A 13061-nucleotide genomic window follows, 5' to 3' on the forward strand; every position below is an offset into this window, starting at 1 on the left:
TGTCAGGAACCAGTTTCTTAAGCCATTATTAGCTGTCTTCCCAAAGTACACATTAGCAGGAAGCTGGACTGGAAGCACGGTTGGGACTTGAATCTCTTCAGATCTCATCTATGAACACTTTACGTATTCACTGCTTCAAAGTACCTGTTCCAATGTGTGATTGCTCATTTAATTGTTCTCTTGTTCATTGTTTCATTTTCCTACCAGACCATAGGAGATGAGAGGTCACCACACATACTTCTTCACCATTATACCTCCAAGGTATTTAATACTGGATCAATACACACAAGAGTAAAGGTCAGGACTGAATGATTGAATAAAGAAGGAGGCACAGATTGATGGACCTATGAACTACAGCCTGCATTACATCCGTTATGCTTATTAAAATGCAACGTTCTGCTCATTAGGTGCCCAGGAGGATGTGAAACTTTCCTTCCAATCTAACAGGATGACTATTTTAGTGATGAGCATCTGCTCTCTTAACATTTTTAGGATACAGACCCTGGCGGCCAGGAAAGCTGTTCCTCTTGACTAACTTGGGCCTTCTTAAAGGCAAATTAACTTTAGTAATCTAGGAAACTGAACTGCAACAAAACAAAACAAAAAACAAGACTTTTTTCACTCATGTGTTTCCTGTTACGTTTCGAGTGTTCACTGGGAGAATCTCGTTGTTACCTTTCTTCTGTTCGCTCATGAACTTCATCCACAATGACATGGGTGACTCCCTGTAAAGCTGCGTCGCCTTCGAGCCTTCGCAGCAGCACTCCCGTGGTGCAGTACAGCAGTCTGGTGGCTGAGGACTTGAAGGGGAAATGGGAAGAGTGTTTATGAAATGTTTGAAATCTACCAGCAAGCCACTGTGAACGCATGAGGATAAAGAATATTGCAAATGGCAGTTTCACTTACTATGAAACGACACTGAACATATCGCTTGTGGCTGTGGACAACAATGAAAGTTCTTCTACTATGTCAGAATTTTAAGTATAATATTCTCATAAAAGGCAGTCAAAATGATTACAAAATACCCTAGTGCTGATGAAATAAATTTTGAGTTTGCTCCTTAGACTAAGTCCCAGGTTCAAGAGGAAAACAAGAGCAAGTGTTTAGTTGCACAGTTAAATGCCACCTGAGGTGTCTGCTTCCTGTATTAGTGTGCCTGGGTTGAAGCCTCCACTCTCCTCCTGTTTCCAACTTCTGCTGATGTGCACCCTCTGGGTCACCAGGTGAATTCCCAGTTGCTGCAGGTGTGTATAAAAAGGAGTCGATCTCTCTCCCTCTCTGTATCTCTTCCTTTCTGTGTCTGCCTTTCAAAAACTTAATTTTAAAAAACAAAAACTGCATTTACTAGGTTACTTCTGTCAATAAAGAGTAGAAATTTTTGTAGAGCAAATTTAGCATAACCAAGTGAGAACTCCTGTGTTAAAATATTTATAAAAGAACTTTGGCGGTACTGAAGGCGATCCTTAATTTAAAGCAGTGTGAGAGTAGATATGTGTATCTCAAATTGACCATGAATTTCCTGACTCCAAAACTTTTTATATGTGAAAATTATAAACTCCTATAACCAAGAAAGCAGCAGAGCATACAAACCTTGACACTTTCTAGCCGAATCTGGTATCCCACCGTCAGACCCACTCTTTCTGTTCTTTCTTTAGCAACACGTTCAGCAACAGAGATGGCCGAGATTCGTCGGGGCTGGGTACAAATGATGTTAGCTACTTTTTCAGGTGGTCCATTCAGAGAATCGTCCAGAATAAACTGAGGAATCTGTGTGGTCTTCCCACATCTGCTGGTCAAACCAAGTAAGTCTTAAAATAAGTTTTCAAGGGCCAGTTAACTAAAGAATCAATCACATGTAATGAGGAAAGTGATAAAGGTAATCACAACGACGACCTTCTAAAACGATTTACTGGTTTAATATCCACAACTGATCAATTTGAGGAATCTGCATTCAGATTAACAGGGAAATTCAATCATATTCTACTCTCATTTGCAAAATTGGGACTACTGAAAGACATCAAATGTAGACTTGCAAATGCCTGTAACAATGTGAATTCTACGTATAAATCCTAAAGAAGGAGGATTTTTAATTTGATATGGCTAGAAGTGGACTGAGGTTAAAATGGCAAGAGGCTACTTTCTGATACCAAAACAAAAAACAAAACAAACAAACCAATGCAGTTTGTTTCATTAATACTCATTCTTTGAGAACTTTTTGAAGACTCTTCATATACATGGACCTCAAAATCTTTTGCACTAAAAATTTCTACATAATCTACATAATAATCTACATAATAATCACACATACAGATAAGAAACTAGAAGATACTAGGTTACTACTACAGGGGCAGGTTACGCCTGTTGCTTAGCAACACCAGCATCCCATACAAGTGCCAGGCTTCAGGTGGCATTCTAGGCTGCTGGCTCCAGCTTGGTCCAGCTCTGACCACTGGGGCCATTTGAGTAAAGAAGCAGGATACAAGAGTCTTCCTCTCTGTCTTTTCCTCTTTATAATTCTACTTTCAAATAAATAAACTACAGTGTTTTTTTTTTTTTTTAATAAAGATTGCTACTGTAGTGAATCTGGGCATAAATTAATTAAATTAATTAATCCATTGTATATTCTTGAATAAATCACTAAATTAAGCCTGCAACTTGCCCCTGCTAAGTAAATTTGTACATGGGGAGTATGAAATAGAAAAGATAATTCACCTCAAATTGTTCTTAAAAGAATAAAAGCTTTAAGGAAATCAGAATGACCCCAGGAAATAAACACTTCCAAGCCAAATGTTCTGGAGCTATTTCTTAAATTTAAATATGGTCCTGGTTAAGTTTTCAGCTGAACTCCCTACTTTACATCTGTCTCAAGGCAGAGGTAAACATTTTGGAGAGTCTGGTTGTTTTAAATTTGGCTTTTTCAATTACAGAAGTTGCAATGATAGTCTCCAAGAAATATTACTTCATTCGAAAAGATAAAGTAAAAGTTAACACCAGCTCTTGCTTGTTGGCTTTGTTTTCACAGGCGAACTAGTTAGGTAACCAGGGTATTCATGGTTTACATAAAGGAAAGCTGCATCATGGAGGCAGGGACTGTGGCCCAGTGGGTTAAGGATTTGCTTGGGTTGTCCACATCTTGTATCAGAACGCTGCTTCAAGCACCAGCTACTTAGCTTCTGATCTAGCTTCCTGCTGACACGCTTGGGAAGGCACAAATGACTGCCCACGTACTTGGGTTCTTGCCTTCCATACGGTAAACCTGGATGAAGCTTCTGGGTTCCTGGCTTGAGTCTGGCCCAGTCCTGTCTGTTGCAACATTTGGAGAGTGAACTGGCAGATGGAAGCTCACTCACTCATGCTCTCTCTCTGCCATTTTGTCTTCCAAAATAAAGAAATAAAACTGAAAAAAAAGTTACATTATGAACAAATTACATTCTCACCCAGTCATACCACTTATGACAACCACTTGGTGCTTGCTCAACAATTTGAGAATGTTCTCTCTTTCTTCCCAAGCAGGGAGTGATTGTCTTTCTTGTAGAATTGACAGGAACTGTCTGGAAGCCTAACAAAAACAAACAAAAGGTACCAGTTATTTTTACTCACCTTTCACAAAGACTTGAATCCAGAACCCCATAGTTAGACCCATTCTTCCTCTATCTTTAACAACTTCTCTAGAGATGAGACCACAGACATTTGCAATTGGATGCAGATGACTCTAAAAAAGGTTGTTCAAAGAAACATCTAGAGTATGCTATAGAATCTATGCAGTCTTCCTGTATGTGAACATGCTAGAAGATCAGAGAAGTGAAACAAACTTCCCTTAGTCTACTCAACTCCTAGCATGTGTGTCCGTACCAGCACTGTCAACAGAGCTTTCTGTGTGGATGGAAATGTTCTATATCTCCATTATCCAATGTAGTATGCCCCAGTCACCTGTGAATAGCGACCCCTTGAAATACAGACCAGGCTAGAGAGGAACTGAATATTTAATTTTAATGAATTTATTTTAAGTTAAAGACTCAAAGGAGGCTAGGGGCTACCATGCTGGACAGGTTTATTTTTTTCTAAATCAATGTGCTCAGGATCACAAAGTTGTGGGAAAAGGGGGATTCAAAGCCAATAAGGGTATGTTTTGGCTAATCACATGTATGTAAATAGTTTCACTTTCAATTGCTAATGCTATAAAGATTGTAATGCATGTTAAAATTATAATTGTGCTTTTGAACAATTTAAGAAATTTATGCTAACATGCCATTTCCTGATTGATCAAAGTATGTGGATTTTCCTATCATTTAATTCATGGTATAGTTTTATTCATACTTTGATGTTCTGTGGATATCATACTATATATATATGAGAGGGTGCTATACTATGTCAAAAATCAGAATCACAAACTAAAACTAGAAGGCCCTGAAACAGCATTTAATGCAACCCTCAAACTGATTAAATAACGCATCCTGGTCCAACAGCCAGCTATGTCTCAGAGTTCACTTATGGATTCTTTCAAAAAACATTCACGTAAATAGATTCTAAGCAAGGACTTTGGAAATAGAGAACTAGGTTTGAACCCCTCTGTCGTCATTTACCAGCTATGTGATCTTGGGCATATAATTAATCTCATGAGCCTTTGAAATGGGGTGAGAGTCCTTCCTGTTCCTTTTACACCCCAGTTTTTCCAATGCCAACCACAATATGAACAGTCTTTTCACACATCAGGCTGTTTATCAAGGAACCAAAGGCACAAGATTTCAAGAATATTTGGTGGAAATGCGAACGACTGCTATTCATCAGCTGTGGGATTTTCTAGAACAATTTAGCACATGCAATCCTATTTTGCTGTGGCATGTGGAAACTGACTACTGAGGGTGAAAGAGCCATAGAGGTACAAGGAGGAGTAGACAAAGCTTTTTCATTCAATGCCCTTTATCCAAACATTAGGGAGCGAAGGCAGTCCCTCTCTCGGCATTCCATACCTGTTTGATTTGGAATTGCTTGCAGATTTTAGCATTTTCAGCATGTACTGACTTTGCCTGCCAGTCATATCTTTTGGAAATCTTTTTCTTAAGGTTCACATAGCTTTCCTTCTCCACCATAACTGGTGCAGGACCTTCATCCTCATCTGCCTCCTCCTCGGGTTCTGATTCTTTTTCAACTTGAAGGGAATATAAGGGAACAATTTGCAAGAGCCCTACAATACCATGATGCAACCCACACCAAATGCCCATGACATGATCAACTGATAAACAAAATGTGGCATGTCCATATAATGGACTAGTATTCAGCAGTACTCATATAGGCTACAACATGAATGACCCCTGAAAGCATTACTTCAGAAAAGAAGCCAGTTTCAAAGAGCCACGTATCATGTGACTTCATTACTATGCAACATCCAGAACAGGTAACTGCATAGATTGATTGTAAATTAGCGGGTGTCAGGGAAAGGGGAAAGGGGAAGGGAGGGTAATCTGCCCTTTTCTTGGGGTGATTGTGTTTTGAAATTAGACAGTGATGATGGCAATACAACTCCCTAAAAATACTAAAAGCAACCCAATTGTGTATATATTTTAAAGATATATTCACATCACTTGAAAGAGTTACAGAGAGAGAGGGAGTCAGGGAGAGATCTTCCACCTGCTGGGTCCGACCCCTAAATGGTCACAAGGCCTGAGCTGGACTAATCTGAAGCTGGGAGCCAAGAGCTTCTTCCAGGTCTCCTATGTAGGTGAAAGGACCCAAACTTTGGCTCGGTCTCCGTTGCTTTCCCAGGCCACAGCAGGGAGTTGGGTCAGAAGTGGAGTAGCTGAGACATAAACTGGCAGCCATATAGGATGCCTGGTATAGCCTGCTACAACATAGTTCTGGTGTCTGAAATGTATACTTTAAAAGGGTGAATTTGGGCCCTGCGTGATAGCATAGTGGCTTAATCCTTGCCTTGCAACCACCAGGATCGCATATGGGAAGCTCCACTTTCCTTGCAGCTCCCTGCTTCTGGACTGGGAAAGCAGTCGAGCATGACCCAAAGCCTTGGGACTCTGCACTCATGTGTGAGACCCAGAACAGGCTCCTGGCTGCTGGTTTTGGATTGGTTTAACTCTGGCCATTGTGGCCACTTGCAGAGTGAGTTAGTGGATGGAAGATCTTTGTCTCTCTTCTCTGTAGATCTCACTTTCCAATAAAAATAAAGCTTAAAAAAGGGGAGGTGAATTTGGGAGTCTGGCACCATGGCTCAACTGGCTAATCCTTCCCTTACAAAGTGCAAGGATCCCACATGGGCACAGGTTTAAGTCCTGGCTGCTCCACTTCCAGAAGAAGCTCCTGGCTTTGGATTGACTCAGCTCCAGCATTGTGACCATTTGGGGAATAAACCAGCAGATAGAAGATATTTCTGTACCTCCTTCTCTCCGTAAAATCTGCCTTTTCAATAAAAATAAATAAATCTTAAAAAAAAAAAGGTGAATTTGGGGACCAGAGTTGTGGCACAGCATGTTAATCCATAGACTGCAATGCCAACATCTACTGGACTATCAGTTCAAATTCTCGCTGCTCTACTTTCCTGATCCAACTCTCTGCAAATCTGGGAAAGCAGCAGAAAATGACCCAGGCTTTAATGAATATGAGAGACTCGGATAGAATTCCAGGTTTCTGCTTTTGGCCTGCCCAGGACCACTGGGAGATCCCAGAGCAGCCTGAGGAGCTCTGACTTTTAAATGCACCACCATTCTCAATGTTCTCCACAAGACCAACGCCTTACATACCTTCTGGACTTGGATTTGAAACAGAAGAATGATTTGGGATCACTGGTTTACGACAGGCAGGATTATTTGCTCGGGTCCGAGAGGGTACTGGCAGAAAATTCACAGGAGGGACACTATACTTGTGGTGAGTATGTGTTAGTAACTTGACAATTTCCGATTCTTCTTGTAAAAGGGTTATTAAGGAATATACCACAGGTTCTGAAGTTTCTGCATATGTCAAGGCCTTGTCATAAAGGAACTCAGAAATATTTAAACGACAGGCCGGAGGTAGATTCTCATTGGTGGAGTAAAATGCCACAAGGGGAGCTTCATAGGGGTATTTGTGGTTTTTAGAAAATCGAATTTCAAGTTCATACAAAAAGGATGCATCTTCATTAGCATTAAGATGAGAATCATCTACAATTCTTTCTGCTCTTCCAACCATTTGATTTGGGGGCACTTCATGCTTGAATTTGCATCTGGATCCAAATTTACAATTTCCTTTGAGGTAAAATTTACAGGTTTCAGGTGAAATCTCTGGCACATTTTTGGCACTTTCCTTTTGCTTGGACTGACAGAATTTACTTGTCAAATATTCCAGATCTAATCCAATGGTCCAGACTCTGTTGTGAATCCTTTCTACGAATCTGTCTCCACAGATTGACCTGAGGGCGAAGGCCTCTTCCTGCCGCTGCTCCACACACTGGTCCAGGCTTATCAGCTCTGCTGCCGTGGAGGTCTTCATCCTCTCTCCAAACGTGTCGGAGAAGCACTGGGTGAGCAGCAGCTCGAGGGATGCCCCCAGATCGCCATCACAAACCCTCAGGGCTGCCTGGCAGCGTTCCAGGTCGAAACCATACCTGCCAAAGACAAAACATGACAGAAATGACAAGGAAGAAGTTCTAGTGCTTCACCCAAGTGAAAGCCACTTTACATATGCTTACATGAAATTGTGATTCTCTGGCTCGTCTTGAAAAGACTACCCCCGGTAATCTTAATCCCCCCCGTTTAGTCCCCCATCGCTACTAGAGAAGGCCTTAGGCACATCAGGCACTGCTGCAACCCACACAACAGCAAAGTAGCCAAGGAGGGCAGGAGGGGTTTTAGTGTGACACCAGTTTCCATGACTTCTTCCCTAACTCCCCATCACAACGGGAGCAGTCACCTGCAAAGTTTCTGCACTGCAAAGGGTGAGACTGCAAAGTCAGCGGCGGGAGGCTCCCCTGGGGCTGGGCCGGCACAGTCCGAAGGCTCCAAGTCCGGAATGAGGGAGGGCTCTTGTCCAGCTGGCCAGTAGCGCTCCTCGTCACAGCAGTCGGGCTCATCGTCCACCTCCTCCCCAGAAAAGCCTTTTCTGGAGAAGGCGACATTTTCATACATCAGATACGAAATGCAGAAAGGGGAAAGGAGCTGAATTTCATTCAAGGCACCAGGAATATACAATCCTGATGACTCTTCCGTAACTGATTTAATTTTGGGAACTGTTAATTTAGCATTGTGGCAATTACTATTTATCAGACATTGATTACAGTCCTGTATAACCCTATAAGGTACTACTGGAATCCCTATTTTTCAGATAATTAACTAAAACTTAAGAGAGGATTAGTAACTGTCTAAAGTTCTCCAATCAGGAACAAGTAGACATTTTACCCAAGACAGTCTAATCGCAGAGACTCTGTTCCTAAACACAGGAACCTCAGCTATCATTTCTCTTATTCATAAAATGTATCTCTGGGGGCTGATGCTGTGGTTTACTGCGTTAAGCACTCCACTTGCAATGCCAGCATCCTATGATATCCCGTTATGGGAAAGTGATTGGAGTTCTTGCTGCTCAGCTTCTGATCCAACTCCTTGCTATCAGCTGTGAAGGCAGCTGAAGTTGGCCTAGGGATGGTGGCCCCTTGTACCAATGTGTGACACTTCCTGGCTTTGACCTGGCCCATACTTGCTTTTTATGGCCACTAGGGAGTGAACCAGAGAATGGAAGATTTCTGTCTCTTCCGTTCCCTTTCAAATAAATAATCTAAACAAAAACAAAAGTGAACAAGAAACACACACACACACACATAGGGGTTGGTGTGACGGCGTACTGGCTACAGCCTTGCTTGGCATGTGCCAGGATCCCAAATGGGTGCCAGTTTGTGTCCTGGCTGCTCCACTTCCAATCCTGCACCCTGCTTCTGGCCTGGGAAAGCAGTACATGGCTGGCCTAAAGCCTTTGGACCTTGCACCTCCATGGGAGAACAGGAAAAACTCCTGGCTCCTGGCTTCAGATCAGCTCAGCTCTAGCTGTTATGGCCATTTGGGGAGTGAACCAGCAAACAGAAGATCTTTCTCTCTCTGACACTTTCTCTTTCTCTCTGTAAATCTGCCTTTGGATCATCATGAATACTATCATGGAATAATTACGCTTGTAATTCTCTTGGTTCACTTTTATCTAATTCGATGACCTTTCAGGATCAATATTGATACAGCATGCCCAAGGTGCACAGGACCTTCAAGGAGCCCACATGTTTTTCTTAACACAGTATTTGAATCAAATAAAATAACTTACTCAGATCCAGCGTCTGCATCTTGTTCCTGCAGGTCTCGGAGAAGAGCTTTCACTTTCTCTTGATTCTCAGAAGTCATCTGCAGAGTCTGCAGGGGGACTTTGGCTTGGGGCTTCCATTTGGGGAGTGGCTCTCCTTTGCTAATGCTACTGTTGCTAGGTCTGCAAAGGACACCAGAGCAGAATTACACACTTACCTGCCATCAAAGCTTTTGCGGTCTCCTCCAAGTTCCCATTTAAACACAACAAGAGGTGAACTTTCAAATATTTTACAAAGGACAGCAATGAATGGCTACAGATTATTTCCTAACGAGGCCACACTCCATTACACTGGAACTGCCGGAAGAAGACTCAGCATCATTAAGTCCGACTTCACTTATTCACCAGCTGGAAAAAGCATAGCTAATGACCTTCCCCCAACAACAGAGCTCAAAAAGAAGTCACACACAAAGGATATTTATTTCATCTTATATTAGGCACTCAATCTGAAATCAACCGAGTCACATCTTTCTTGCAAATACCAGGCCCTATTTTAAAAAATCCAAATTATCATCACTACTTGATTATAAAATAATATAGGTTCACTGCAGAAAGGCAAAAAATGAAGGAGAAAAGTCATCCCACATCACATAGTTTTTAAAAAAAATTTATGTATTATTTTCCATGATTCAGTTTTGTAGTTATAGGGATTTCTTTTTATCCCTCCCCTTCCTCTCTGCCCATATTCTCCTTCCCACATTCTCCTCCACAGTATCCCAGTACTGCAGCTCGTTAGTAACAGTTACAACCTTATTTTCTACCATTTAAGTGCATCATGGCATTGTAGAAATGGGCAAAGGTAGAACAGCTAGCGTTCTACTGCCAGGGTTTGTATTTATTTATTTATTTTCTGCCAAGGTATATTTAACTCTTTAATTGGAGTAAAAGTGTACCTTTTAAATAAAATTACATAGCATATGTAATTGTTTTATTTGCTTCACTTGCTTATCAAAGTAATACTAACTTATTTCTAAACTTAATCTCATAACAATCTTAAATGGTTACATACAGATACAGATGTACTGGATTCATTACACTGATTCATTTTTGGAATTTAGATTTTTAAGAACTATTTTTGGTATTCAAGACAGTAAATTCTATTGTTAAGAACTATTTTTGATATTCAAAATAGTAGATTCTAAAGTTTTACTTATTCAGTATGTCATATTTTTTATTTGGCCTGTTCCATGATAAATTTTTGCCGAAATTTCACTGTGTTTAAAATCCAACATGTTAAAATCCAACATACTGAAAAGAATCACATTTATATACTCACAAAGCCAGGTAGCAATGCAGAATATAGTTGTTCATTTTAACCACCTAGTTCAACTTTTTTGAAAAGAAGTCTTACTCTTACCCAAATTCATCGTTTTCTCCCAACTTGTGGTTTTCAAAAATCTTAAAAATACAGGATCATTTTTTACCTGAACTCATCAATTGTTTTACATTTGCCAAACGTGCATGCATTTAAACATACACTCACTCCTTTTCTGTACCCTTTTTCCTCTTCTCTCTCTCTCTCTATTTATACATATATAAAACCATTAAGGTCACAGAAAAGTGGGAGTAAGACAGGCTTACTTGGGCACAAAAAATTTGTAATGGATATATATATATTTTATAATAAGCATTTTCCAGGAACACTGTGAAGACTCCTGGTATGCATGGTCAGAATTATTTGACATTTTTTCCCCCTTAGCCATCCATTTTCCCACTCATTAGTGATGAAAACTGTTCTCATGCTTGAACATTCAAAGAGCACAATGACCTGGATGGGCGCCTTGATTCACCGAAGACACAAAAATCATCTCCATCATCCCACATCCTACTGGAAGCCTTTCGGTTGCCGCCTCCTCCGCCCCCACTGCCCCCGCCACTGCTGCCATGAGATTTACTAGGGTGGCCTCGGCCTCCTCTTCCTCCTTTGGAAGAGCCTTTCCCGCTTCCTTTGCCTGGCTTGCCTTTCCGCCTCACCGAAGAACTCATTTCACCTGCAAGAGAAAAAAATTTAATATGGACATTCATGTCAGAGCTATGGATATGGTCTACTTTAAAGAAAATAAAGAATAGGGGAGAAGAGACACCACCAGATCTGATCAGATCATACTGTAAAAGTGTTGTGTGATACTGCACTGTACCCCACAGGATGTACAAGTATTGGGCCTGATATGATGACTCGATCGGCTAATCCTCTCCTTGCAAGCCTGGGATCCCATACGGGTGCTGATCTGTATCCCAGCTGCTCCACTTCCCATCCAGTTCCCTGCCTGTGGCCTGGTAAAGCAGTGGAGAACGGCCCAAAGTCTTGGGACCCTGCACCCGCATGGGAGACTTGGAAGAAGCACCTGGCTGCTGGCTTCAGATCAGTTCAGCTCTGGCTGTTGAGGCCTCTCTGGGAGTAAAATAGTGGATGTAAGATCTTTTTCATTTTCTCTCTGTAAATCTGATTTTCCAATAAAAAAAACTTGAAAAAAACAAAAAAACTTGACCTCACAAGCCAGTCGCTAGAAATTAAAACAAATGATACTAACAAGTCCTGGAGAGGGGACAATCAGTATGTACTGCTTCCTACAAAAACTTACATGGCAGGCAAAGAAGCACCAAGTATGGTTCCCTACAAACTGCCTGTGATTGAAACAAACTTAATTTAAGATGTCAAAACAGTCACTTATAGGGCCTGGCACTGTGGCCTGGTGGCTAAAGTTCTCACCTTGAATGGGCCGGGATCCCATACGGGCACAGGTTCTAATTCTAGTGGCCCTGCTTCCATTCCAGCTCCCTGCCTGTGGCCTGGGAAGGCAGCCGAGGTCAGCCCAAGGCTTTGGAACCCTGCACCCATGTGGGAGACCCGGAGGAGTCCCCTGGCTTCTGGCTTCAGATTGGCTTAGCTCCAGCTGTTGCGACTGCTTGGGGAATGAATCAATGGATGGAAGATCTTCCTCTCTGCCTCTTCTCCTCTCTGTATATCTGCCCTTCCAACAAAAATAAGTAAATCTTAAAAAAAAAATTTCACTGCAAGATTTCTAGAGTCAGTATGAAGTTGAGACAAGGTGGAGCAAGTACTTGAGCCACCAGAAGGAGTTCCTGTTATCTCAAGACACACAAGGTTTGAGTTTTCTCGCTCTGAAGATAAACAGATTCCCTGTGTGTACCTGGGTCACGCTGACTGGGAAGGCCCAGGCTGATGAACATCAATGTGCAGCTCATTAAACATTCATTGTAATACATTAGCTTGCTAAATGACAGAGGAAACGTAAGATCAAATGGGCAGCAGCTGGAATTTGGGGACTCCAGCCACTTTCCAGAAACCCATGAGTATTTCTTCCCCTTTATTAGAATGTACACCTCTCCATTAAGCAATCCATATAATTTTAAACAGAGATCAAAGACAGGCCATTCCCCTCCTAGTGATCCTCTGTTCTGATTGCACAATGTGTGATTTTGTTTTCTTGATAAAATGGTTGCTGCTTTCTATTTGCTATTCTCCAAATTGCTTCTGAATCCTCTGATGAGGAAAAGGCAAGGACTTGGATATCAGACATTTGCCCAAATGACAATAGAAAGAAGAGATGACTCTGAAAAGAGAATGTCATTGAAAACACAAGCTGAAGAACAGTGAGAACATCAGTGGGTATATCAAAGGAAGAGGAGAAATAGAGGAGAAACAGAAATAATGGCCAAAAAAAAAAAATCCAAACTGTTGAAAAATAATAATACAAATTTAGGAAGCTCAATAGACT

At 41.4% G+C, this 13061-nt stretch overlaps 1 protein-coding gene across 3 annotated transcripts in view; it reads right to left on the reverse strand.

Moving 5' to 3' along the window:
- Positions 1 to 13061, reverse strand: part of DHX57 (DExH-box helicase 57) — a 56220-nt gene that overhangs the window by 34191 nt on the left and 8968 nt on the right. Inside the window, exons 2-9 of one of the 3 annotated variants that reach the window (XM_040993118.1) lie at positions 11090 to 11312; positions 9286 to 9444; positions 7897 to 8085; positions 6753 to 7591; positions 4971 to 5149; positions 3438 to 3559; positions 1591 to 1786; positions 676 to 800 (exon numbers count right to left, since the gene is read on the reverse strand). In XM_040993118.1, coding sequence (XP_040849052.1) covers positions 676 to 800; positions 1591 to 1786; positions 3438 to 3559; positions 4971 to 5149; positions 6753 to 7591; positions 7897 to 8085; positions 9286 to 9444; positions 11090 to 11307 — 2027 coding nt within the window. In that variant the 5' untranslated portion in view covers positions 11308 to 11312. Of the gene's footprint in view, positions 1 to 675; positions 801 to 1590; positions 1787 to 3437; positions 3560 to 4970; positions 5150 to 6752; positions 7592 to 7896; positions 8086 to 9285; positions 9445 to 11089; positions 11472 to 13061 lie in introns of those variants that run through there. The other 2 variants (XM_040993117.1, XM_040993119.1) reach the window with 2 other exon arrangements.

Source organism: Ochotona curzoniae, unplaced genomic scaffold (genome assembly GCF_017591425.1).
Source record: "Ochotona curzoniae isolate NIBS_2020 unplaced genomic scaffold, NIBS_Ocur_1.0 contig_883, whole genome shotgun sequence".
In the NCBI taxonomy this organism is placed as follows: Eukaryota; Metazoa; Chordata; class Mammalia; order Lagomorpha; family Ochotonidae; genus Ochotona; species Ochotona curzoniae.